The 27,345-nt window shown below is 52.9% G+C and overlaps 2 protein-coding genes across 3 annotated transcripts; both read right to left on the bottom strand.

Annotated features, from left to right (window-relative positions):
* Positions 1 to 59: 59 nt before the first annotated feature.
* CCAR2 (cell cycle and apoptosis regulator 2) lies at positions 60 to 18,423 on the bottom strand. Its single transcript, XM_053578551.1, has 21 exons — positions 18,218 to 18,423; positions 17,240 to 17,333; positions 16,893 to 16,984; positions 16,371 to 16,462; positions 16,050 to 16,164; positions 15,745 to 15,874; positions 15,488 to 15,584; positions 11,364 to 11,483; positions 9,339 to 9,561; positions 9,139 to 9,252; positions 8,568 to 8,731; positions 8,017 to 8,188; positions 7,701 to 7,931; positions 7,404 to 7,625; positions 2,923 to 3,067; positions 2,720 to 2,802; positions 2,007 to 2,153; positions 1,744 to 1,855; positions 1,452 to 1,640; positions 1,100 to 1,305; positions 60 to 900 (listed from the first exon to the last, which is right to left on the bottom strand). The coding sequence occupies exons 2-21, from the start codon at positions 17,295 to 17,297 to the stop codon at positions 856 to 858; spliced, it is 2,757 nt and encodes a 918-aa protein (XP_053434526.1). The 5' UTR covers positions 17,298 to 17,333; positions 18,218 to 18,423; the 3' UTR covers positions 60 to 855.
* A 561-nt stretch (positions 18,424 to 18,984) lies between these two features.
* C24H8orf58 (chromosome 24 C8orf58 homolog) lies at positions 18,985 to 26,280 on the bottom strand. Of its 2 annotated transcripts, none has more exons than XM_053578559.1 (7): positions 23,442 to 26,280; positions 21,734 to 22,221; positions 21,284 to 21,424; positions 21,051 to 21,159; positions 20,780 to 20,892; positions 20,452 to 20,558; positions 18,985 to 19,913 (listed from the first exon to the last, which is right to left on the bottom strand). In XM_053578559.1, the coding sequence occupies exons 1-7, from the start codon at positions 23,479 to 23,481 to the stop codon at positions 19,799 to 19,801; spliced, it is 1,113 nt and encodes a 370-aa protein (XP_053434534.1). In that variant the 5' UTR covers positions 23,482 to 26,280; the 3' UTR covers positions 18,985 to 19,798. The 2 variants fall into 2 exon arrangements, with proteins under 2 accessions (XP_053434534.1, XP_053434536.1); XM_053578561.1 differs by having other exon boundaries at positions 20,452 to 20,555; positions 23,442 to 26,279.
* Between the last annotated feature and the right edge of the window lie 1,065 nt (positions 26,281 to 27,345).

Here is a 27,345-nt window from a genome sequence, read left to right as displayed (position 1 = left end):
GCTGAGGGCCAGGAAGATGGGGCGGGCACACAGGCAAACACCATGGAGGACACACGTGGTTTGTTTTTGACTTTGGTTTATTTAAAAAACAAAAAGCCAAAAAGAAAAAAAAACAACTTTATATACAAAGTCAAACTGAAACCACAGATTATGGAAAGAGGTGAGAATTATGGGTATAAGGGGAGAAGGCTGGGCCAGAGCCAATACCACATTCTGAACACAGGAGCCGGGGAAAGAGGTGCTGGTTTCTTCTGGCAAGTCTAGGGTGGCTGGAAGCAAGTCTAGGGTGGCTGGAACACAGTGTTCTATTGGCAAACACAGCCCAACACCGAGCTTCCCAGCACAGACTCCACTCCTGTGGTGGCCAAGGGAGACCCTTCCCCCGGAGCCTGCCTGGAACCTAGTTAAGATTTGTGCCGTCCAAAGAAGGGGCTTCTTAGCCCCAGCCAGACTCCACATGTCTCTTCAGTTTATTGACATCAGGTCTTGTCACATACTCGAAAAGCTTTTTCCTCCCCTGTCTTATTCTAAACTGGAAGAGGACAGGAGAAAGTCAGCACAAGACTAAAAGGGCCCCAAGAGAAGTTCCAAGGTTGAGGGCAATAGGACATTCTAGGGGTGCAAAAGATGTATTTAGTTGTAAGTGGAACTGAGGTTCCTCACGTGTCTGTCCCACATCGCACAGACCCCCACCCTGATGGCTTGACGACCTCTCCAGAGGCTGAGCGCAGGGTCAACCACCCCTGCCCATGGCTCCCAGGTCTTGCTCCAGCTGCTTTCTGGTACCAAAAGGGCTCCAACTTCATCAAGCACCATCACTGCCCCTGCAGGATGGCAGCTCCTTTGCCAGGCCCCTCAGTTGCTCGGCGCGGGCTCCTCCTTCTCTACCCAACTGTCAGCCTGCATGAGACAGTAGGCAGGGGCATCAGGACGGGCAGGGTGCGCCAAGGCCCGCCGACTGCTCTATTCCGTAAGGGACCCATGGAAGGAGGACAAAGGTGAGGTGACCAGGCCAGGGAAAGGAAGGGCAGTGAACGCCCGCCCAGGGCTGACTCCTCACTGGCGGGCGCTGCAGCTGCTCCTGCTGTCCCTCCCTCACCTTTTCCACCATGCGCTGCATCTCCAGCTGCAGGGGTGTCAGGCGCCTCCGGAAGTCCTGCAGCAGCCGCTGGAGCTGGTTCTTGTGTCGTTCTGCCGTCCGGGCCGTCTCCTCGGCCTCGGCCAGCCGGGCGCGCAGCTCCTGCATCTCTGCAGCCAGTGTCTTGTTGGCTACTTCCGTGGCTGAGAAGCGGTTATGGCTCTCCTCTGCAAGGTAGGGAGGAGGGAAGACCAGAGACGGCTGCTCAGCCGAGGCCTGGTGCCCGTGGCTGGGGGCCTGAAGCCTAAGGAGGGGGGTCCCATTGGTCTCTGCACATGCCACCCGTGACGGCCCACATCCCCAGGCCGCTCACCCAGCTTCAGTTCCAGTGTGTGAATCTTGTTCTCCAGGTAGAGCCGGCCACTGTCCTGCTGCTCGGCACGCTGCAGCAGGCTGCCCACATTGATCAGGCTGCCATTGTGGGGCACTAGGGCCTTGTGTTCCGTGGGGACAGCACCTGGCTTTGCACTTTTCCCAGAAGGAGGCAACAGGTCCAGGTTTCCTAGAAGGGGCCGTGAAAAAGATTTAAGAACTAGATCTTCAGAGGATGAAGCTGCGCCTGCCTCGCCATTGCCCCAGCAAGGCTGCAGAGCACCAGGACGTACCAAAGAGCACCTCTTCAGGCAACCCGCCATCTAGGCCCTCCTGGCGACTGTACTGGAGGCTCCGGTACTGGCAGATGTTCTGTGTCACCACCCTGCTGACCAGCTGCTTGGCCTATAGAAAAAAACACCCAAACACTCCCTGAACAGAAGGCACAGACCTTGCCCCAGTGACGTGCAAGCCCCTACAGCAGGAGGTGAGCACAGGCCTGGGCGTGAGTTAGGGGTGGCCCCCCAGAAAGGACAGGGCAGGGGAGAGAAGTCACCTGCTCTGCACTGAGCCGGATCCCGAGGGTCAGGAGGATTCTCTCCAAGTCTCGCCGGTGCAAGTAGCCACACCAGTTGGCATCAAAGAACACAAAAGCAAGAAGACAGTCCAAGGAGAGCACAGCAGAAGGATCCAGCTCCTTGGGCTGCAAAGGAAACAAAGATGAACAGGATTTACAATAGTTTTCCTAGTTGCTCCATCACCCAGGACACAGTCCTTTCAAATCAAGCAGCCCGGGCCAGGCACACTGGCACAAGTGTGGTCCCAGCTACTAGGGAGACTAAGTTTAAGTCCAGCAGTTAGAGGCTACAGTGTGCTATAATCCGACCTATGAATGACCACTGTACTGCAGCCCAGACAATATAGCAAGACCCTCAGCTCTTTAAAAAAAAACAAAAAAGGAACAACAAAGATGCCACACCTGCCAAGCCAGGAACATCTCCAGGCCTATAACCCAAGGCCATTTTGGGGCACCTGCAAAAAAGAACTTCCTATGCTTCTCTCTCAGGAGAGGATCAGAAACCTCCCTCCAACTGACCCTGACAGACAGTGAAGTGTTCTGGAGCCTGTGAACATGCCCGTCCATAAGCTAAGAGGCACATTTTGTCTTTGGTCCATCAAGAGAGAAATCATCAGTAAGCATCCTTCTCCCAGGAGTGAATCAGAGGCCTTGTAAGCCTCACCACCACTGAGGCCAGGAAGAGGGCTCACCATGTCCTGAAGTGAAGAGAATTCCATCTCGGACTGGTTTGAGGCAACGGACCGGACCTCAGAATCCTCCAGCTTTGCTCCTGCTACAGAAAGCCCAAGATGAACAAGGAGCAGGAGCCTCCCCAAATGGGCTCCACTCCCAGCAGGAAAACTGCAGGTCCAGAGAGCCGCCGTTCAGGGCTCCCTCTCACCAGCAGACCTACCGAATTCCTCCTCCCCATCGTCCCTCAGAAGCAGCAGTTCCGGGTCCAGGGCCATCTCACACAGGTCCTCAGAAGCCTCGCCTCGGGGTTTCTCTTCTTCCTCTCCCCCTGAAGAGGGTGCTTTGGGCAAAAGCCCATCCTCCTTCTATGGAGACAGCCCAAGGTGATGAAAAGGAATGTAATCACTGTCATTACTAACAGCAGCAGCTAACAAACTCGTGTCAACTGTGTTCCAGGCACACAGAATTTAACATATTTCATTCTATTACACAGGATTCAGAACATATCCAGGACATTTCCATACACCTGGGACTTCCCTCAGTCCAAGAAGAAATTACGTTCACTTGATAGTATTGTGTTTTAGAAAATGTTTAGAAAGTCTCTAGTTAGCCGTCATGCAATCAAACACCCCCACACTTCGGATGTTCTTAGTGACTGGGATTTCTGTGCTGGCCGGGGGCTTGTCAGCTATGTGCCCCTTCACTTTTCTCTGCCACCTTCCCTTATACTAGGTGCACCCCTGGGCCTCCGATCCCAGAGGAGCACGCAGCGGGAGGGAAGGAGACAACGCAGGAAGTATGCAAACAGGGCCTGGTACTAGCGGTGCTCTAAGTGAGGCGTCCCGGTATTAGCCGTGCTCTAAGTGAGGCATTCCCGGTACTAGCCGTGCTCTAAGTGAGGCGTCCTGGTACTAGCCGTGCTCTAAGTGAGATGGTCCCGGTACTAGCAGTGCTCGAAGTGAGGCGATCCGGTACTAGCCGTGCTCTAAGTGAGGCGGTCCCGGTACTAGTGGTGCTCTAAGTAAGGCGTCCTGGTACTAGCGGTGCTCTAAGTGAGGCGGTCCCGGTACTAGCGGTGCTCTAAGTGAGGCGTCCTGGTACTAGTGGTGCTCTAAGTGAGGCGTCCTGGTACTGGTGGTGCTCTAAGTGAGGCGGTCCCGGTACTAGCCGTGCTCTAAGTGAGGTGTCCCGGTACTAGCGGTGCTCTAAGTGAGGCGGTCCCGGTACTAGCGGTGCTCTAAGTGAGGCGTCCTGGTACTAGCGGTGCTCTAAGTGAGGCGTCCTTGTACTAGCGGTGCTCTAAGTGAAGCATCCCGGTACTAGGCACGCTCTAAGTGAGGCGTCCTAGTACTAGTGGTGCTCTAAGTGAAGCATTCCTGGTACTAGGCACGCTCTAAGTGAGGCGGTCCCGGTACTAGCGGTGCTCTAAGTGAGATGGTCCTGGTACTAGCGGTGCTCTAAGTGAGGCAGTCCCGGTACTAGCGGTGCTCTAAGTGAGGCATTCCCGGTACTAGCAGTGCTCTAAGTGAGATGGTCCCGGTACTAGCAGTGCTCGAAGTGAGGCGGTCCGGTACTAGCAGTGCTCTAAGTGAGGCGGTCCCGGTACTAGCGGTGCTCTAAGTGAGGCATTCCCGGTACTAGCGGTGCTCTAAGTAAGGCGTCCCGGTACTAGCGGTGCTCTAAGTGGGGCGGTCCGGTACTAGCGGTGCTCTAAGTGAGGCATTCCTGGTACTAGCGGTGCTCTAAGTGAGGCAGTCCCGGTACTAGCGGTGCTCTAAGTGAGGCGTCCCGGTACTAGCGGTGCTCTAAGTGAGGCGGTCCCGGTACTAGCGGTGCTCTAAGTGAGGTGTCCTGGTACTAGCGGTGCTCTAAGTGAGGCGTCCTGGTACTAGCGGTGCTCTAAGTGAAGCATCCCGGTACTAGGCACGCTCTAAGTGAGGCGTCCTAGTACTAGCGGTGCTCTAAGTGAAGCATTCCTGGTACTAGGCACGCTCTAAGTGAGGCGGTCCCGGTACTAGCGGTGCTCTAAGTGAGATGGTCCTGGTACTAGCGGTGATCTAAGTGAGGCAGTCCCGGTACTAGCGGTGCTCTAAGTGAGGCATTCCCGGTACTAGCGGTGCTCTAAGTGAGATGGTCCTGGTACTAGCAGTGCTCGAAGTGAGGCGGTCCGGTACTAGCAGTGCTCTAAGTGAAGCATTCCTGGTACTAGCAGTGCTCTAAGTGAAGCATTCCTGGTACTAGCAGTGCTCTAAGTGAGGCGGTCCCGGTACTAGCGGTGCTCTAAGTGAGGCATTCTGGTAGTAGCGGTGCTCTAAGTGAGGCGGTCCCGGTACTAGCGGTGCTCTAAGTGAGGCGTCCTGGTACTAGCGGTGCTCTAAGTGAGGCATCCTGGTAATAGGCGCGCTCTAAGTGAGGCGTCCTGGTACTAGCGGTGCTCTAAGTGAAGCATTCCTGGTACTAGCGGCGCTCTAAGTGAGGCGGTCCCGGTACTAGCAGTGCTCTAAGTGAGGTGTCCCGGTACTAGTGGTGCTCTAAGTGAGGCAGTCCCAGTACTAGCGGTGCTCTAAGTGAGATGGTCCCGGTACTAGCAGTGCTCTAAGTGAGGTGGTCCCGGTACTAGCAGTGCTCTAAGTGAGGTGGTCCTGGTACTAGCAGGGCTCTAAGTGAGGCGGTCCGGTACTAGCGGTGCTCTAAGTGAGGCGGTCCCGGTACTAGTGGTGCTCTAAGTGAGGCAGTCCCGGCACTAGCGGTGCTCTAAGTGAGATGGTCCTGGTACTAGCGGTGCTCTAAGTGTGGCAGTCCCGGTACTAGCGGTGCTCTAAGTGTGGCAGTCCCGGTACTAGCGGTGCTCTAAGTGAGATGGTCCCGGTACTAGCAGTGCTCGAAGTGAGGCGGTCTGGTACTAGCGGTGCTCTAAGTGAGGCGGTCCCGGTACTAGCGGTGCTCTAAGTGAGGCATTCCCGGTACTAGCGGTGCTCTAAGTGAGGCGTCCCGGTACTAGCGGTGCTCTAAGTGGGGCGGTCCGGTACTAGCGGTGCTCTAAGTGAGGCGGTCCGGTACTAGCGGTGCTCTAAGTGAGGCGTCCCGGTACTAACGGTGCTCTAAGTGAGGTGTACGGGTACTAGCGGTGCTCTAAGTGAGGCATTCCCGGTACTAGCAGTGCTCTAAGTGAGGCGTCCCCGTACTAGCAGTGCTCTAAGTGAGGCGTTCTGGTACTAGCGGTGCTCTCAGTGAGGCATTCCCAGTACTAGCGGTGCTCTAAGTGAGGCGGTCGGGTACTAGCAGTGCTCTAAGTGAGGCGGTCCCGGTACTAGCCGTGCTCTAAGTGAGGCGGTCCCAGTACTAGCGGTGCTCTAAGTGAGGCATTCCTGGTACTAGCGGTGCTCTAAGTGAGGCGGTCTGGTACTAGCGGTGCTCTAAGTGAGGCGTCCTGGTACTAGCGGTGCTCTAAGTGAGGCATTCCCGGTACTAGCAGTGCTCTAAGTGAGGCGTCCCCGTACTAGCAGTGCTCTAAGTGAGGCGTCCTGGTACTAGCAGTGCTCTAAGTGAGGCGGTCCTGGTACTACCGGTGCTCTAAGTGAGGCATTCCCAGTACTAGCGGTGCTCTAAGTGAGGCGGTCAGGTACTAGCAGTGCTCTAAGTGAGGCGGTCCCGGTACTAACAGTGCTCTAAGTGAGGCGTCCTGGTACTAGCAGTGCTCTAAGTGAGGCGTTCTGGTACTAGCGGTGCTCTCAGTGAGGCATTCCCAGTACTAGCGGTGCTCTAAGTGAGGCGGTCGGGTACTAGCAGTGCTCTAAGTGAGGCGGTCCCGGTACTAACAGTGCTCTAAGTGAGGCGTCCTGGTACTAGCAGTGCTCTAAGTGAGGCGTTCTGGTACTAGCGGTGCTCTCAGTGAGGCATTCCCAGTACTAGCGGTGCTCTAAGTGAGGCGGTCGGGTACTAGCAGTGCTCTAAGTGAGGCGGTCCCGGTACTAGCCGTGCTCTAAGTTAGGCGGTCCCAGTACTAGCGGTGCTCTAAGTGAGGCATTCCTGGTACTAGCGGTGCTCTAAGTGAGGCGGTCTGGTACTAGCGGTGCTCTAAGTGAGGCGTCCTGGTACTAGCGGTGCTCTAAGTGAGGCGTCCCGGTACTAGCGGTGCTCTAAGTGAGGCATTCCCAGTACTAGCGGTGCTCTAAGTTAGGCATCCTGGTACTAGCGGTGCTCTAAGTGAGGCATTCCCGGTACTAGCAGTGCTCTAAGTGAGGCATCCCGGTACTAGCGGTGCGCTAAGTGAGGCGGTCCGGTACTAGCAGTGCTCTAAGTGAGGCGTCTCGGTACTAGCGGTGCTCTAAGTGAGGCGGTCCAGTACTAGTGGTGCTCTAAGTGAGGCATTCCCGGTACTAACGGTGCTCTAAGTGATGCATTCCCGGTACTAGCGGTGCTCTAAGTGAGGCGGTCCCGGTACTAGCGGTGCTCTAAGTGAGGCATCCCGGTACTAGCGGTGCTGTAAGTGCGGCGGTCCCAGTACTAGCGGTGCTCTAAGTGAGGCCGTCTGGTACTAGCGGTGCTCTAAGTGAGGCGGTCCCGGTACTAGCGGTGCTCTAAGTCAGGCGGTCCCGGTACTAGCGGTGCTCTAAGTGAGGCGGTCCCGGTACTAGCAGTGCTCTAAGTGAAGTGTTATCATTTGCAGTCTTGTGCTAAGCAAGGCTGACAGGTACTCACCAGTGGGGTGTCTGACTCGGCAGCTGTGCCCTCACTCTGTACCTCATCCTTGCACTCCTTGGCCACCTCCTCTTTGATGGCTTCTTCTTCCTTGGCCACCTCCTCCTTCTCAGGTTCAGGTGGGGACACAACCTTCTCGGGAAGGCTCAACAGCGTCTTGTAAATCCTGTAGCCAAAATCCCTCTGGAGCATCTCCAGAAACAGCTCAGCCAACACTACCACCTGTCAGGAGAGGCGCAGGGCCCCTGAGCACCAGGGAAAAGGGCTATCCCAAGCTCCCCAGGCTCTTGCACCTACCTCAAAAGAGATTCTTTCTTTTGGCCTCCGATCTTCCACGATCGCATGGAGGGAGAGGTTGACACAGGCAGGACGTGCAATGACAGCAGGTTCCAGAGGGGGCGGAGGGGCCTCTGGAAGGTCAGTGTCCATTTCCTGCTGTGTGGTGGCCTCTGGAGCCTCTGCATTCCTTTTAGAAGCATCTGCTGCTTGCTCGGCCGCATCAGGTGTCTGTTCAGCAGGCTCTATTTCCTGTGACAATACCCAAGATGTGAGCCTCTGGACCCGAGGGTCCAGAGACCTCCTCACCCCACTTGTCTCCAAGGCTTAGCCTTACCCCTGAGCCTTCCTGGGGTGGGGGAGCTGGCTCTGCAGCTTTCTGCTGGCACAGGGCCTCCCACTCTTCCAAAGTAGGCATGATGGTCCAGATATCTGGCAGGTATACCACCACTGTCTGTAGCCGCCGTGGAGGTCCTGGCTGCAGGTACTGAAACTCAGCAAAGCGCCACCTGCACACAGCAAAAGGAAAAAGGAAATGCTACCCACGACATACGCAGATACCACAGTCACAGACGAGTGCTTCAGTTTCCCTATCAGCACTAAATTGGCACACACCACAACATGCCAGACTTCAAAAGTCCAACAGGAAAGCTATAGACCGTGTCCTCGAGATGGTCAGCAGGAAGACAAGCAGCAGCGAAAGGAGTGCCGAGCTGCCTCCTCCTCACACTCCCACCTGGCCAAGTCACGGCCATGGGCACCCGTGAATGCAGAGCTGGAGGTGAGGGAAGCAGAAGAGAGCTAACCACAAGAGGGGTAGGAGCTGGGCCTGCTCCATACTCTCCAGCTCGCCAGCTGGCCACAGACAACACTTGGGAGGCCACTTACCACTTGGTGCAGGTGCTCAAGTCAATGCCAGTCTGGGCCTGCGCACAGCGGATGGCAGTGCGCACCAGCACCTGTGGGTCGCCCTGGGGGTCAAGGCCATCCATGGAAGGAGACCATTCACCTCCAACCAGCACTGCCTCTTCTTCTTTCCGTCCCAGCAAAAACTACAAAAAGAGGTCAAGGATAAGAAACAGAAAACTACATTCCCGAGGCCTCCCACTGTTTAAGTGGTACGTCCACCACACAAGGTGTCCACTAACGTGAACCAGCCACCGGGCGGCACCTGTGGCTCAAGGAGTAGGGTGCCGGTCCCGTATGTCGGAGGTGGCAGGTTCAAACCTAGCCCCAGCCAAAAACCAAAAAAAAAAAAAAAAAATGTGAACCAGCCACCTAACTCCAGCAAGTAAGAACATCTATGAACGGTATTTTCCTCCTTGGAAAAATGAGGGGCATTTTAACTCTGCAACACCTTGTTTCCATACGTTAATGAACAGGAGCTGAACTGCTAGAAACCTAACAGGGACTGGATGTTATCTGTAAGAGCTCGTGCCTCCTGCCCCGCAGCAATTACCTTAAGCTGCTTCAGAGGGTGTTCTGGCGCCTCCCTTGGCTCAGTCATGTCATCCACAAAGAGCATGCAACAACGGTACAATTCCTCCAAGCCTGGGGAAGAGAGCAGCAGTACCTGTGCAGAGGTGGCAGAAAGAAGATGCTCAGAACCTTCTTCAGCCACCCACAGTGACATATAGTGAAGGGACCCAGTGAACTTACCTTGGAGCTGTAAGCAGGGTCACTGTCTGCAGGGATGGGCTCAGCACCAGTGTCCGGAGCTGCCTCCTTCTCACGAGAGACCTGGATCCGGCTTGGATGATGGAGGGAGAAGGGCTGGCTCAGAGGGAAGGCTGACAGCCAGCTCAGGTGCACACAGAGAACATCTGAGGGAACCAGGAGGCTACGGTAGCGGCGCTGGAGTTCTAGGAAGTCACAGATGGGGCTGAAGGAAGATAGCAAGGGAGTCCACATTGAGCAAAGACTAAAACTTCAGGAGATGAAATCACAAAAGACTTGGGAGAAAAACAGGCAAACTGGTTTTCAGCATGGGAAAGAACTTTCTATGTAAAGCACCTCTCAAAAGGTAAAGATGGATCGTATTTGTCCACTTAATTTACAACCTCTATGTGGCAAAAGTGTCAAACTGAGTGAAAAAAACACTCCTACAACACTTGACAAGTGGGTCATTGTCTTGATATAAAACTAATTCACAAACCAATAACAAAAAGTTCAAAAGTCTAAAGGAAAGCAGAAAATGACATCAACAGATATTTAAAAGAAATACGTAAGATTTAAAAGCCCATGAAAATATGCTCAACCTCACTTATAATTAAAGAAACACAAATCGTATCACTTTTCACCAGTTAGACAAAGATGAAGAAGTCTGCTATGATAACACCATTGGCAAAGACAGGAAGCGAGCACTCCACATCCCCTTAGTCAAAGTGTGAAAGGACACAGCCTCTTTGGAGAACTGGCAATAGCAATCAAAGCTTAACATACCATATCTACAAAACATGGGAAGATTAGCTGGGTCCCAGCTACTCAGTACTCAAGACACTAAGGCAGGAAGATTATCTAAACTATAAGCCCTGCAATAGGATGAGACCTTGTCTCAAAAAAAAAAACAAGAAAAAAAGAACAATTTTTGAGCCAGCTATACCTTTTTTTTTTCTTAAGCCAGAGTCTCACTCTGTTACCCTTAGTAGGGGGCCATGTCATCATAGCTCACAGCAACCTCAAACTCTTGAGCTCAAGCAATCCTTTTGCCTCAGCCTCCCAAGTAGCTGGGCCTACAGGTGCCTGCCACAACACCTGGCTATTTATTTTTATTTTTTTTCAGAGATGGGATAATCACTCTTGCTCAAATTAGTCTTGAACTCCTCAGCCCCAATGATCCACCTGCCTTGGCCTCGCAGAATGCTAGAATTATATAGGCATGAGCCACCACTCCCAGCATAGCTACTCCATTTCTAGGAAGTGATCTCAAAAACCACCTACAAAGATGGAGAAACATATAGAAAACATTTATTACAATAATATTTACAATAATTAGTGTACAAATGGATAACTGGTTAAATAAATTATAGCTCACCTATTCCACAGAATACCGTGTAACTGCTAAAAAAGACTGAGCAAATAAATGTTAATATGGAATAAAGTCAAAAATACTAAGTGAAAAGGGAAAGTACCAAACAGTATGTACCACAGGTTTCCTTATCATTTTTTTTTTTTTTTTTTTTGCAGTTTCTGGCCTGGGCTGGGTTTGAACCCACCACCTCCGGCATATGGGGCTGGTGCCCTACTCCTTTGAGCCACATGCACCAACCTCCTTATGTTTTTAAAAAAAAGACTGTAAGAGGCTCGGCATCTATAGCTCAGTGGCTAGGGCACCAGCCACATACACTGGAGCTAGTGGGTTCGAACCCAGCTCAGCCCTGCCAAACAACAATGACAACTACAACCAAAAAATAGCCAGGCGTTGTGGTACACGCCTATAGTCCCAACTACTTCAGAGGCTGAGGCAAGAGAATCACTTAAGCCCAAGAGTTTGAGGTTGCTGTGAGCTGTGACACCACAGCATTCCATTGAGTATGACATAGTGAGACTCTGTCTCAAAAAAAAAATAAAGACTATAAGAACAATTATTTGTGCTTGCATGGACCACACCACTCTATCTCACCTACACATGAATTTGCTATCAGCGGCCGCAAGGCTCAGTCCCACCTCAGCCTTGCCACTCACCTGTCCACAGTGTAGGGAGTGAGATGGACGCGGTAAGGAGGCAGGTCATGCCTTGGCTTCTTAGCACCCCAAGGCTCTCCGCCAGCCCGCTGTTTGCGTTTCTTGGAGTCATAGTCATCACTGGAGGTTGATCCATTACCAAAAGCAAGAAACAACATTGTTAATACTGGTCTGAAAAGAAAAGAACTAGAAACAAGCTGAAGCCCCAACATTTCAGAAATGGGTAAAGAAGCCATGCTAACAGCCAGGTGACGGAATGTTACAAAGGCATTAAAATGGATATCCAAACTCCTTTAATAACATAGAAAAACATTCATATGTTAAGCAAAAGCATATATGCAACACCATGTATACAGTGGGCCTCAACTGTGTAAAAAAGCTTTAAAAGACCAAAAGGAAATAAAATATTAATGACAGATGCCTGTAACTGATAAAGCTTATGAATTATTTCCTTCTATTTTTCTGAACTTTATAAATTATCCATAGTTATCAAGAAAAAAAGATTGAATTTTTCTTTTCTTTTTTTTTTCTTTTTAGAGACAGAGTCTCACTTTCTCAGCCTCGGTTGAATGCCGTGGCATCACAGCTCACAGCAACCTCCAGCTCTTGGGCTCAGGCGATTCTCTTGCCTCAGCCTCCCCAGTAGCTGAGAATACAGGTGCCCACCACAACACCTATTTTTTGTTGTAGTTTGGCCGGGGTCGGGTTCGAACCCACCACCCTCAGTAAATGGGGCCAGCACCCTACTCACTGAGCCACAAGTGCTGCTCTGAATTAATTAATTTTTCTTTTTTTTTTTTTTGCAGTTTTTGGCCGGGGCTGGGTTTGAACCCGCCACCTCCGGCATACGGGGCCCCTTTGAGCCACAGGCGCCGCCCAAGTTAATTTTTCTTTTAACAAGAGACATACCCTTGGTACCATGCTGTGGGTCTATGAAGTAAACTTTCTTAAAAGACACAGTTCCTAGTAACAAACCTTAACAGAACAAATTGAAATCATAAATATACTCAAACCCTTTACTCCGATAATTCCACTCATGAAAATTTATCCCAAGAAAGTTAATTCAAAAGAAGAAGAAAGGTTATACATAGCAGAAAAATACCAAGCAGCATCAACTGAGAAGTAAACCACATCTGTGTACACCCAGCAATGCCCACATTTTCACAGTAGGTAAACAGTCATGAAGCCACTAAAGCAGTCATGAGGATTATGCAGCCATAGGGAAAACATTCACAGATCACAGAAGTAATTTGCACTCTCAGGGGAAACTGCAAAAAGTACACAGACATATAGCTAAAAGCTAGAGAAATTTTTCCTTTTCAAAACTACTTTCTCAAGTTCTTTAATATACCTGTTAATAACAGTTGTCTTCAAAGGCAAGGAGGCAGAACTATACATTTTTATGTTTTAATTTTACATAACATCTACTTCTATACACATAGTAAGAAACCACTTACTGTGATTATAGGATGACTATGTTATGCGTACAATGAATAAAATAGCAGAGAGAAAAATCCCTATGTGGCATGAGAGGGATAAAATGCCATCTCCCCCAGGCCTCAGGTGGCCAAACCGACTGTACTGACTAGGTTTCTGTTCTTCCTTGTAGGACAACTGGGGTCCTTTCCCTACATTACACAGCAGTTACTAAGCTTACAGATTCCACATGAAACTTTTATTCTTTTCTATTTGCCTGGGTCACTTCCCTATCACGAGCATCTCCCTCCAAAGCGGCCTTATCTCACCTGATAGGATGTCAGTGCTTCCCTGTTAACAGAAGACCCGTCCCAGAATCATCTGACAAGTCTCTTCAGCTCACCTGGGACTGAAGGGAACTCTTCAGTAAATGATGTCAATCTCTAGTTAAACTGGGAACTGCCAGGAGCAGGTAGTGGCTCATACAGATTGACTAGCCTTCATCTGAAATGCTTGGAACCAGAAGCATTTTGGATTTCAGATTTTTTTGGATTTTGCGATATTTGCATTGTCCTTACAGGATGAGTATCCCAAATCTGAACATCGGAAATCTGAAATGCTCCAATGAGCGTTTCCTTTGAGCATCTTATCAGTGCTTAGCAAGTTTCAGATTCTGGAGTTTCAGATTTGGGATGCTCAACTTGTACTACTTCCTTTCTCTAGAAGCTATGACACCAAAGCATTATGGCCTTGCAAGGGCTTAGCACAGCCAGGACAATCAAATACATACAACTGACTTCACAGCCTGAATTTGAACCTAAAGCACAAAGTGCATAACAGCTATTGATTTCCACCCAGGCTACATTATCTCTGAAGGCCTTGATCATGTGATAGAACTCTAAGAAATTCACAGAACGTGAGAGGGAGCGTCCTTGGAAACTGAAGATCAGGAAGATGCACAGGATAAGAGGTCCTGTACATGCAAAAACATACACCTGTGACTTGAGAATGGGACACAGGGTTTCAAGTAGAGGAAATCCTAGACAAACTTCCCCCGAGTTAGAATTCACAATGACCTACCCCAAGGGAACAAATGCTAGCTTGAGCACAGAGACTAGCTATTACATCACTTTGCCTAAACAACTTCTCGGAGTTACTCCACTCTGCTTTGAAGTGTTTCCATTGGTTTGCCCTGTCAGTTCTTGCCAATGGCGTTTGGAATGAGGGTGTTTTCTTCTATGCACAGCTCTCATTTCAAAAGAGAAAGACAACGGGAGGGAACTTTCTGTAGTGACTGAATGTTCTAATTCTTAATAGGGGTGAGATTTACCAGAGATTTTCCATTTGTCAAAATTTTCCAGTTCAGACTTACGCATTGCAGTCTACATAAATTTCATCTTTAAAAGAAAACGCAAGGGGCAGCGTGTAGAGGAAGGAAGAGAAAGGAATGAATGGTAGATGATGATACTTGTTAAAGCTGGGTGCTGGATATAATGAGGGTTCTTCACACCATCCTGTCTACTTTGCATACATTGAAACTTTCCATTATAAAATGTTAAAATGAAGGGGATGGCACCCATAGCTCAGTGGGTAGGATGCCGGCCACATACACCGAGGCAGGCAGGTTCGAAAACGGCCTGTATCGGCTAAAACAGTAATGACAACTGCAATAACAACAAAAATAGCCAGGCTTTGTGGCGGGTGCCTGTAGTCCCAGCTACTTGGGAGGCTGAGGCAAGAGAATTGCTTAAGCTCAAGAGTTTGAGGTTGCTGTGAGCTGTGACATCACAGCATTCTACCAAGGGTGACCTAGTGAGACTCTGGCTCAAAAAAGTTATAATGAAGATAGAACCAGAATGAGGCAGAAACACTCAGATTCAGAAAGAACATGTGAATTGGACAGGGGATAGACAGTCTGTTCCTAGAAGTCCCCAATGGTCACAGATGACAGAGGACCACCTAGAATGATCCTCAAATGCTCAAATCATCCTTGCTTACTCTTGCAAAAAGCTATCTGCAAATCCAAGGCACAACTCTTGACTTTCTGTACAGAGTGCAACATACACATTCTAACTTGCACTTATGTATACATTGTATATAAAAAACACATTTGATACTAGTAGCTAAAACATACTACAATGTTACTTTTTTGACGTTACTATTTTCTTTTCTTTTTTTTTTTTTTTTGAGACAGAGTCTCAAGCTGTCACCCTGGGTAGAGTGCTGTGGCATCATAGCTCACAGCAACCTCAAACTCTTGGGCTTAAGTGATTCTCTTGCCTCAGCCTCCCAAGTAGCTGGGACTACAGGCATCCACCACAATGCCCGGCTATTTTCTTGTTTGTTTGTTTTTGTTGTTGTTGTTGCAGTTGTCACTGTTGTTTGGCAGGCCCAGGCTGGATTCAAACCCACCAGCTCCAGTGTAAGTGGCTGGCGCCCTAGCCACTGAGCTACAGGCGCCGAGCCATGTTACTATTTTCTTGACTTTCATTTCTTGGTATCTCAACCTTAGAGACCAGAAATAAAAATTATCTCAACATGACATTTTGAAAGACAAACAATATCAAATCTCTGCTTGCTAAATCAGTGTATTTAGGATCTAGCTGTAGAAAGAGAATATTAGTGTCAATAATTGATGGCCAAAAAAGGGATACTGCTCCTAAAGGTAAGTAAAATAAAACGTCTTTTCTGCTTAATCATCCTCTCACCTTCGGCCCTGATCCAATCGTCCATGAGGGCCCCGAGCAGGAAATCTGTTCAGGTGGCTCAGGTGAAGCGTGTGGGAAGTTTGGAAGAGACTCAGAGCTGCAGAGAGGAAATGGCTAGTGACTTTAAAACCCTAAAAAGCCTGTCCAGCTTCCCCCTCCCTTTCTTCCAGAGCATGGAAGTAATCTGAAAGTTATAAGCACATTCATTAAGAGTATCCCATAAAGCCGCCCCCCAATGCTATGCCTCTGGTACTCACGCTTCTGAGGAAAGAGTGGGGGAATCCGGTGAGGCTGGAAGATCAACTGAGGCTGAGCTCCCAGGATCCCTTGCTTCTGGCCCAGGGCTGCCACATGCAGAAGGGGAGGTGCTGGGGACTTCAGTAGGGGCTGCAGGACAGTAGCCAGGAAACTCAGGGGATCCCATGCATTCAGGGGATCTTTCCACTACCTTGGAAAGATGCAGTCCCAACCCCTCGACAAAAGAAGGCTTTTGACCAGCTGTTAGGACGCAGGGCTTCCATCCCACCCCTTTCCAATGCGCATGCTAAAGAAAGGTGAATACCTGGTTGGAGAGCGTTTGCACCTTGACAGCATTCCAGGGCACTGCCTGGCCTGGGTTGTATGCAGCCTTCACCAGCACCTTCTCACCCAGCTGGGGCAGCCGGCCCTTCACCACACTGCCAGCACACAAGCCAGGAGGCCCGTCAGAAGAAGGACCCTGGCCAAGCCACCCTGACTGCCCCTACGAGAATCTCCATCAAGATTTCTCACACCATCCATAAAAACAGCAAAGCAATGGCTTTGGGGGTCAGGGGGACCACCAGCATGGTGACAGAACAGGATCTAATAAGCATTTCTGGCAAGAGACCAGCCTCGAGCCTACCTCAGCTGGAAAAAGACCTCTTCATCTACCACCCCGAAGTAGTCGTGCAAGCTGGTAACGATGCCCGTGAAGACACGCTGCTTCTCCCCACCCTGCAAAGGGAGAGGGCAGGTTAGAGGTATAGGGAACAACCTGGGCAAAACCTCCCTCTGCCACTAGGGTCTCGTTTCTGTCCCTGCTTCAGCTCAGGGCACTGCATCCAGATGCACGTGGAATGGAGCACGTGTGTACAGAGGACACGATCCACCTCTGGAGTGGGGGTGGGGGGGCAGTTGATTCTTGGCTCCCAAGCTTCTTTCAGAAGATTTCTAGTTCTTTAATTTGCAGAAGTACCCCCCAAAGATTTCCCTGGAGCCAGAAATTAAGACTCTCCAGTCTAAGAGGTGTCTAGTCACCCCCATACTGTGGCCCACTACCAGGAATGACAAACACTATAATGTAAAAAATGAAAGATTATCAGGCATCCATGCATGCTGGGTAGTTCCAAGAGCTGAAATTCACCACAAAGGATGCCCGACCTACCTGAAGGTGCCTGGCATTTTGGGACAGGTCTGTGGCCACAGGAGGAGTTAGCAAACCAGGAGGAGGGCCCAGAAGAGATGTGGAAGCTGTGCCTATGGAGACAGACAAGCAACCTCCAAGAACTGGACATGCCACCTCAAGTACAAAAGTCAGCTAGAGGCCACAGTAAACCCAAGTGCAAAGCTCCAACCAGTTCCTCCATGGGGCTGCACTGGTAACCACAGTGGGCAACTCCTGTTTTCCTAAGAAACATCAGCAGCAAATTGCTCTCCACCAGAGAAACCCCAAAAGCCAGTATTTGAAAACTACTTCCTAGTATGAGGCCAGGTAGGGAGAAAAGTGATCACCTGAGAAGTTGCGTCCCCCTGGAAGCGGGTTGATCCGCTGGCGCTTAAACTGGGACATTGGGAATGCTGTCCTCTTTCAGAGTCTTGGAAAAACCTTTCAATCCAGAAAAGAAATATGGTAACAGCTTACATGGAAAATTTCCGTCTACCCCCAGAAAGGTGGGGAATCTTAAAGAACTGCGAATCTTGATGAAAGCAGAGAGGTGGACACCGAGACTGGAGAAAGGCAATGGATGGAGAAAATGTGAAGGGAGCAGTAAATAAAGGGAGAAATTACATTATTTCCAGTTTGCCCTCACGATAACCTAGAGGTAGGTGATACTGTCATAGTATTTTACAGACAAGGAAACTGACGCTCAGAGAGATCAAGACACCTGCCGGGGGCCTCGTAACTAGTTAGAGACAAGGCTGGGACTCACACCCAGGTCTCTCAACAACTTAGCGCTCTTCTCACGATGCCACACCACCCCCAGGGCAGTGGGTGGGTGGAGGGCTGGAAAGAGACCCAATGACATTCATTCATTTAAAAACATCCGCCGAAACCGTCCACGCAGGGCCCGGGAAAATGGAGGCCGGTGCGGGCGAGGAGCCGACCAGGGCCCTCTCCGCGGAAGCCCGGGCCGTTGTTCCCCCGACCGGCTGGGCGGACCGGGCTCCCGGGCCGGCCCCCGGCGAAACGGGCTGCTCGGCCGCCCTCCGGCTCCCACGCTCAGGGGCCCGCCGCTCCGGCCTCGGCAGCCGCGCTGGCGGGTGTCCCGGCCCGGCCGCGGAGAGTCCACCGGGGCTGGACCAAGGCGCGCGGTGTCCCCTCCTCCGCCCGCCCCCGGGGCCGAGGCCGTTGCCAGGGAGACCGGACCTGCAGCCCGAGGGGGGCTCGGCCCCTTCTGCGCCCGGCGCATCTCGGCCGCTGGGCCTCGCCGCCCCCCGGCCGGGGCAGGGCGGAGGGGCGGCCGGGCAGCGGGGGGGGTCCCTACCCACCTGCGGGCCAGGGCCGCGACACCGGGGGGACAAAGACACCCGGAACCACCACAGCCGCTACTGTCGCCGCCACCGGAAGCACCTCTCCGGAAGCGCGACCACTGGTCGGAAGCTGCCAGTCTCCCGGATATGGTCCCTCCCTCGTTTCCACCGACCTCTCCCTTCCCCCACGCCGGCCTGCCATCCCGCTGCAAGTGGGGAACGGAAGTGCGCCTTCCCGGATCGGATGCGCGTTAAGAAGCCGCGCCTCACGGTGCACTTGCTTCAGTGTCTGCCTACAAGGGTAGGCATCAGAATATTGGTTCCTAGGTCCAAGGCAGTGGGGCTGGACCCCAAAATACCAGGGAGCACCCACTGCCTACCATCCCCACCCTACTCTGACAACCCCAAGAAAGCAGCAGCAAAAGAACCAGCTCCTGCTGACAGGAGGAGGAGGGTGGCTGAGCAGTGGCCATTTTGGGAGCCATTCCTGTGTCTTAACTCAAGCCAATGACCCCCAACCCCAGCCCTCTGCCCTTCCATGGACCACACCCCCACAGCAGCTCTGCGGTGAGCAGGGCAGGAACCAATGCCCTAACTCTCAAATATGAAACCTAGGAAACTTGATGAAGTGACTTGCTCAAAATCTTGCCAGGAAACTGGCCACTTTAGTCCCCCATTAGCAATCCCAGCCCGGTTTATCCTCTGGCCAACCCATCAACCCTCAAGTCCAGCCCCTTGCTACTACCCATGCCCTCCCCTTTCCTGTTCATTTAACATTCACAGAGGACTTTGAGGCAGTTTAATCTCATTTCATCCTCAAAACAAGCCTGTGAGGTAGGTAAGGCAAAATCATTATTCCATGTGGGAAGCTGTGGCTCAGGAAAGTTGAAACTTTGTCAGGTCTAAAAAGTGGTATGAGCTTTTGGTTTCAGTTCTGACACGTAAAAGTTAGTATGGAGCACAGCAGCTGAGAACAGACTTTGAAGGTTACTCTGCTGTTCCACCTGTTGTCCCCAATCTTCCCAATTCCTGCTACAGTCTTCCAGGGGTCTGCTCCAGCGGGAGCAAAACTCTATGCAGAGGTGGTCAGCGCAGCACCATCCTCTGTCCAGGGCTGCCAGTTTGGCCATAAGGAGGAAGTTCAGGAACCGCCCACTGCGGAACAAAGGTCGGTTCCATCCTTAGGCAATTACCTCCTGCAAAAGACAAACCTTTGTGTGCATGATTCCAGAGATGATTGGATCTAGGCAGTTCACAACACTGACAGTCCCACAGAGAGAGATATCTCCTTGTTCATAAATACCCATGTACAATGTACTGGGCCCAGACCATGCCAAATACATGCTATGGATGCCTGATCAGTTAGTTCAGATTGTCTAGACCCAGAGATTCTGGCAAAGAGGAGCCCTGGAGCTGCCAGATCTTGGAGGCCTCTCAGGGAACCAAGTCTTCTCTGCTGAACTGTTTTGGGGAGAAAGATCCAGTCCTTGCCACAGAAAGAAGGGCAAGTGTCAATAGCTTTTCCTGGCAGTGAGGAGAAGTAGCAATAGGACAAAGACTTCACAGCAAGTCTCCTCCACCCAGGATCACCAACAAGTCTCAGCATACAGAAAGGTGTTTTGCTCGTTGCTTCTTAACCACTAATGATGGCATAAAGGTTTTCCGGTGGATGCAGCTCTGAGGCCTATCAGGAAGGTGGTTCCTGGGCTCAATCCTGTAGAAAAGGAAAGGAGACATTGAGCTAGAAGGAGGAAATGAAAGTAACAAGGGGCCCAAGGTGGAGAGAATATCGTTTGCCTGCTGTAGGGAGCCAGGGGATAAATGACTTGCTGCTTCTTCCTCCTGGAGAATTATTCAGGACAAGTAGAGGCATGATGGATTGCACCCGCTGTGGAATCGTTAGACTGTGCCTTCATTTTGCTGCCCCCGTGAACCCAGGGAGAGGGCCTAAATTCCAGCATTGAGTGGTGAGGGCTGGCTGAGCTATGAGAGATTCCCCACCCTCTACTCCTGTCAGTGACTTACTGTGTGGCTTTGGGAAAGCAGCTCCCCCCAATTCTACCTTCTCTACCTTCTCATCTGTAAAAGGGGCATTTTAACTATTTTCTCTTTTGTCCAGCACCCCTTCCAAGACCTTCTGTCTCTCAAATTTTCTAGAGACAAAAAAGGACAAGTAACAGGACAGTCTCAGCATTTTGGTTCATCATCAGTTTCCTCTGCCTGCCCCAGGCTGGGCTGGGCACACGACTCACCAGAGGCCAGAACTACCAGGAGGGGCAGGCGGCTCAGGCTGCTGATGGCTCCTCCAGCGGATTCGATTGAGTAGGACCTTGACTTTGTCCCAGTGGGAGATATCCTGCTGAGAGACGATGAGGGGTCACCACAGAGCCCTCCCCACACACATAGCCCCAACCAACCTCCCAGAGACTGCTGTCATCACAGCCAGATCAAGTCACCAGCTCCAAGCAGGAATTAATCCTGTTTTTTTCCCAGGGTTTCAGGCCTACAGGGTGCACCTGCGTTCCCACCCACCCCACCACACTACACCCTCCCACCTGCCCCAGGCATACCCTTCCCTACCTTGTGTCCCTGGGAGCATGGAAAGCCATGAGTTGGTTCCATGGGGGCCTCTGCCAACTTGGGATGGCTAGTGTTGGGCACCCTCATCTTTGGGGGTGAAGCTGCCTTTGTCCCTTCAGAAAAAAAGTCAGATTACCCAGGGCCAGGGCCAGGAAGCCACTCCATCAAGCTATGGCTCAGGGGGGGTCTGCTGGTGGGTCCTGCCCCTTCTTCTACCCTGGGTGGGCAGAAGAGGCAAACAGGACACAGGGGGACACACAATGCCCCTCACCTGACTCCTCTGTCCGGCTTTGTAGCTCCCATGGCCCCTGCACCTGATTGCCTGGGGTTTGTGAGGGTGAAGGTGAAGGGGCCACAGCCAACTCCTCCTCTTCAGGATCCTGTGCACAGGGAAGACAGGGCAATCAGGGCCTGACTAGAGGGCAGAGGCTTTTCTGAAGGCAGCCATGGTTCCAGGGTTCCTGCCCCTTCTCTGCCTCCCTCACTGCCAAACCCTACACTCACCCCAGGGGGCCTCTGGGACTGCAGCTGCAGGTAGAGCTGCTGGAGCCTTGCCATCTGCTCCAGCACCAGGCACAGGTGTTCCAGGTATCGAAGACCCTGCCCTGGGAGGCAGGTCCAGGCTTCAGGCCCCAGGCCCCCCACCTGTGGGGCACAGCAGGTAGGGGAGACTCCCAAACACAAGCATACTCCCATCCCTGCCAAGCCTGCGGGCTGTGCTCAGCCAGCAGACGGGGCAGAGCAGGCAGGCAGAGGAGAAAGGCTCACCTAGACAGCTGACCTGTGGCTGCCTACCTCCTCTTTGAGGGCAGGGTGAGACAAGGAGCTGTGACACAACTGCCAATTAGGGGCGAGGACTGTCCCACCCCGAGAGAGCTCCAAGGAGGGCTGGAGTGGTGGGGGGGATGGCCGTCTCTTGCCACACTAGTCCCCAGGCTGAGAACTGGCACTCACCGCCTCTGCCACTTCCAGGCTGGCCTCTCCATCTGTGTCTGCCTCACTGGACTCTTGTTTCCCTGCTCCAAAAAGGGGCACTTCACACTCAGGCTTGCTTGGTGGCTGCAAGGGGCGGCGATGTCCTGACAAGTTGGCGGGCCCTGTGGGGAGCTGGTGTGACCGCTCCAGCATCTGCTCCAGTTTATGGCTGGCCAAGAGCCGACCTTGCTGGGTGGGGAGATCAGGGCTCCCCAGGGGCTCAAAGTCCAGAGAGTCCTGAGTAAGGCCCGGTAAGGTGGCTAGGAGGCTGTCCCCAACGGCCATCTCTACTCCTGAGTCCCGAGAGGCCAGTTTGAGAAGTGGCACCTGCCTCTCAACACTTCTTAGCTCACCACCCCACTGCCAGGAGTCTGATGAGCACCCATGAGCCACATCCGGGATGCGTCTGTAGGTGCTGGTGACTCCAGGCACCACGCAGCCACGTGCCAGGTCCTGGCCAGCCCCATCTGCAAGAAGAGTCAGTGTCAGGCTAAGCAGAACGCCCCCAACGCCCCCAGCATTCCTGGCAGCTGGCAGCACTTCCTGGGAGGAACCTCCTGGACCAGCAGTTAGGGAGGAAAGGAGGGCCACAGCCAGCCCACAGAGGGCCCCAGCTCTGTTTGGGAAATGCTGAATGAGGTCCCTTCTTGCCACAGAATTCCTAGCAGTTTGCTCTCTCAGCTCCTGAGACAGCCAGTGTGCCCTGTGCTGCCCCCACTAGGGTTGGCCACGACCTCCACCTTACAAGTTGGGGCCACGGGCTCTTCAGCGGCTCTCCCAGGGGAGTAGGGTGGTTCCTGGCCTCACAGCGGGGGTAGGACAGAAAGACAGAAGCCTGGGGACCACTCTGCTCTCCTGCCCCAGAGTATCAGCAAGATGAAGTGGGGGAGCTTGATCAAAATAACATCTATGTCTACCTTGGGCTTTTGTTCTTTTTTTTTTTTTTTTAAGAGACAGAGTCTCACTTTATCACCCTGAGTAGAGTGCGGTGATGTTTCTCTTGCCTCAGCCTCCCGACTAGCTGGGACCCTGGGATCACAGGTGCCCGCCACAACGCCTGGCTATTTTTTTGTTGCAGTTTGGCCGGGGCTGGGCTTAAACCTGCCACCCTAGGTATATGGGGCTGGCGCCCTACCGACTGAGCCACAGGCGTCGGCTGGCTTTTGTTCAAGTGAGAAATAGTGAAAGTTTTGCACAAAGAGTTTAAGAGGAACAATTTAAGTGAAAGGAGAAGCGGGGCGTGAAGCACCCCCTCGTTGTCACCTCGGTGCCTGGTCCTCTTGTGGCCTGGGTGCAGAACCTGAGCCCACCCAGCAGGGCCTGGGTGCCAACCTGGGCCCCTCTGGGCAAGGAACCCGGTCAGGAGGTGCCCGGCACCACCCGCCCGCCCGCTGGACTGGGGACACCGCACCGAGGGCGCAAGCAGCGGAGTCTTAAGCCCCCCCCCACTTCGCCGCAGGCCGGATCGCGGCAGAGGGTGACAGGGAAGGGGACCCGTAGGAAGAGGGACGGAAGCGGTGGCTGGTTTAATGCCAAAGCCAAGAGAGTCTCCAACATGCCAGGCGACCCCAGCCTAATGGCTCGGCCCCTGAAGGGTGGTGGGCACGGCCCGCGGGTGCGCCGGGCCAGGCGTGGTAGGCGGCTCCGGGACCGAGGGTTCTGGCCGACCTTGGGGCGGGCGACTCACCCCGGCCGTCCACGGCGAAGACGCGCCGCCGGCCCAGCATGGCCCGCTCCCGCCGCAGCCCGCCCGGCGCTCCCGGGCCGTCCCCCGCCGCTGGGGCAGCTCCGCGCGCGAGTCCGCACCCAGCTGGGCGCGGCCCGGGGACACTCCCGGCGGGGGGCGGGGTGGGAAGGGGAAGGAGGAGGGGCGAAGGTGCGCGGGCGCGCGGCCACCTCCAGTGGCCCACCACCCCAGCCGTCCCCAGTCCTGGTGGGACTAGGGTAAGGGCACGGATCCGCTGCGGGCTCGGGGCGCTCCGTCCCCCTACCCCAGTCCACAGGCCAGGGCTGTCTTCCTGGAGCCGGGGAGTGAAGCGCGGGGGCGGGGGCGGGGGCGGGGGGGACAGGACGGAGCCCGGAACGAAAAAGCCCCACGTGGGACTGTGGGAAGAGCGCGGGCTCCCAGGGGCTTGGGCAAATCTCTCCGGAGCCTGGCGCGAGGAAAGGGGCCTTGATTCCTGCCCCGCGGGAAATCCTTTACTGCAACTGCAGGGCACTTGCGTGTCCCCGGCTAGGTCTGAACCCCTGACATCCTGGGTGTCCTAAAGCTGCGGGGTCGGTGGGTGTTCCCGGCCTGGGGAGACGTGAGCCAGGACAGAGAAACAACCCGAAACTGGGCCAAAGTGTAAATTCTTCCCTGTCCCCACCCACCCTGTCGGCCGTGGGATTCCGCCACCCACTCCGCATCCTTAAAGGAGCCCAAGCAGGGAGACAGCCTGGTGACCGGACAGGCTGTGGCCTCTAAGAAAGCTTCCTACTCCGGAGGTAGGGGGCAGGACTGGAAAAATCCCAGCGGGACCCAAATACCCTGGAGGCAGATAAGGGAGCTGGGGACGTGCAGGCTTGCACCTGCACCTCTGGGGGAGGGGCTGGAGCCTGAGCCCCTGGAGGAGAGTGGCTTTTAACTGGGAGAGAGAAGACAGTTCTCTGCTCCCTTCTACTTCCTGTCCTCAAACACCATCAGCAGAAGCCTTAGTCAGAAAACCACCAACTATCAGATATTATCACTTGGTAAGATAGAGAAACTGAGGCCCATAGCCAAGACCTGAGCAGGCAGAATGAGACCAAGTGCCAGAATTGCTGATCATGTCCCAAAGCCTTGATACTTAGGTCATGGGTCACCTGGGTTGCCCTTCTGTCCCCCTTCTACTTCTCACAGGCAGAGAGGGAAACCGAGAGTGCTGTGCCTGGCAGGGAATGCTGAGTGCAAGTTCAGGAGGATACCTGACATCCACCCCACCCCACCCCAGCTGTCCCAGCCCCCGTGCTGGCAGTGCTGGCAGGTGTTTTCCTCCCTCCAAGGTGAAAGGGTGGGGAGGTGAAGGGGAGGGCGCCTTTGCCAATGGCCCTGAATTTGGAGAATGTGGAGCGGGATTCCAAGCAGTCTCCGTGGTGACTCAGGGGCAAGAATGCCTCTGGAAACAGGAAACCAAGCCAGCAGGAATGCAGTGTCTCAGCACAACCGATTTGTATGTGACTCAGAAGAAACCACCCCACACACACCCCAACATGCACTCCCACCAGGCCTCCACCCTGTTCTCTGTGCCAACACACACACAGCCAGGCAGGAGCATCCTGAGACCTGGGTCCCAGCGTCTGAGGTGGGGCCTGGGCCACTTCAGCTGTGGCATCTCAGAACCTGGCAAAGCCTTCACTCCTAGAGGGCTCTGTGACCCTGTGAAACTGACCTCCTTAGTCTCTGAGTGATCCTGAAGGAATGGGAGGGCAGAGAGGCATACCCCACTGCCCACCTAACAAGGTGAGCAGCAGCCCTGAGTTCCTGAGACAGACAGTGGCCAGAGCAGAGTTATCCTGAGGCTGAGGCCAGAGCTGCAGTGGCCCCTGCACCTCCATGAGGAAGTCCGGGCTGCAGGAAGCCTGTTTCCTGCCAGTGCAGCTGAAGCTGGGCCCTGGGGGAGGAAGGATAAAGCCAGCAACCTGGAGGCAGCTCCTGCCAGCCTGGAGAAGGCTGGGAGGAACTATGGTGACCTCCTGTTGTGGTCAGTGGTGGTTGGAGCTGTACTGGAAGGCTGCCTCTGGTGACAGAGGGGCAAGAACCACACACACACACACACACACACACACACCCCTTCCAGCCCAAGCCAAAAACCTAGGAGCAGGCTCTAGCTCTGCTCTCAGGCTCCTCCTTACTAGCTAGGAGACCTTGGGACAGGCACTTGACTTTCCTGTCCTCAGTTTCTTCATCTGTGGAACAAGGATGATAACACCTGTCTCAGAGTTGCAAAGATTGAGCTCAAGCATTTTTTTTTTTAAGACAGTCTCATTGTTGCCCCAGGCTAGGGTGCCTTCCCATCATAGTTCACAGCAACCTCAAACTCCTGGGCTCAATGATCCTCTTGCCTCAGCCTGCCAAGGAGCTGGGACTACAGATGCCTGTCACAATGCCTAGCTAGTTTTTCTGTTTTGGGGTCTCACTCTTGCTCAGGCTGGTGTTGAACTCCTGAGTCCAAGCAATCCACCCACCTCAACCTCCCAGAGTATTAGCATCATAGTTGTGAGCCACCATACCTAGCTGAGTTCAAGCCTTTAAAATGTCCTTAGCACATCAAAAGTGCTCTAAATGCCATTATTATCTAGCTGTATCACTTTGGAAAAATTGCTTTCCTGTCTCTAACCAAAGGGGGTTGAAGTTGTATCAGATGCTCTTTCAGGATACTTCTAACGCTAATCTGTCACTTCTGAAGTCATTCCCTGAAACATAGAAAGAAGTAAGGAGGGTGGTGCCTGTGGCTTAAAGGGCTAGGGTGCCAGCCCCATATGCCGGAGGTGGCAGGTTCATATCCAGCCCCGGCCAAAAACTGCAAAAAAAAAAAAAAAAAAAGAAAGAAGGAAGGAAGGCACCACTCTGGACACAGTTCATTGGCACAAGTGGGCATCTGGGCCAGAGGGGGGCAGGTGCTCACAGCTGGCATGGGGACGAGTTGGGTGTAAAGACCAAAGGCTGCCCTCAGCTTCTCTGCTTTCAAACCAGCTTGACTATTAACTTCATCTCCCAAAAGATTCGCTTCCAAGTTCAGGCTAGTGGTGTGGCTACAGGGAACTCTGGTGCAGAAACCCTTGGGACCCCTGGAGGAGAGCCAGAGGCCACAACTAAAGGACAAGGGTGGGTGGCAGGTGGGGGGTTGGGTGATAGGAGGTTTCTTTTTTTATTTTTTGAGACAGTCTCACTTTACCACCCTTGGTAGAGTGCCTGGTAGAGTGCCGTGGCATCACACTGCTCACAGCAACCTCCAGGGCCTAGGCGATTCTCTTGCCTCAGCCTCCCAAGCAGCTGGGACTATAGGCACCCGCCCCAACGCCCGGCTATTTTTTTGTTGCAGCTTGGCCGGGGCTGGGCTTGAACCTGCCATCCTTGGTATATGGGGCCAGGGCCCTACTCACTGAGCCACAGGCGCCGCCCAATAGGAGGTTTCTTAATGGGTAATAATGTTAGCAAGTTACCCCTGTACCCCACACAAATGTACAAATAAATAATAAACGGAAAATGGGCCAGAGGTGAGTTTGAGCCTGGAGCTATTCAACGGCACACTAGCATGCCTGTTTCACAAGTGCCCTCATCACTACTTGTTGTCCTCCACTCCTTAGGACACAGCTGGCCCAGCATGGTTTGTCAAAACCAGGATCTCACCACAGCAATAATCCAACCTACCTTTTCCAACCTGTCACCTCCTTGCTTAACATTTTTCAAATGTTTCCAGAAGCACTCTGGCATTCCGGGCCCCCCTTCCAATCTTATCTGAGCATCCCTGCCAGCCACCACTTTATTTTATTTTTTGAGACAGCATCTCACTTTGCCACCCCTGGTAGAGTGCCATGGTGTCATAGCTCACAGCAACCTCAGTCTCTTG

This window comes from Nycticebus coucang, chromosome 24 (assembly GCF_027406575.1).
Source record: "Nycticebus coucang isolate mNycCou1 chromosome 24, mNycCou1.pri, whole genome shotgun sequence".
Lineage (NCBI taxonomy): Eukaryota > Metazoa > Chordata > Mammalia > Primates > Lorisidae > Nycticebus > Nycticebus coucang.
The sequence above is the reverse complement of the archived record's forward strand: the minus strand, read 5'-3'. Positions and strand labels throughout refer to the sequence as shown.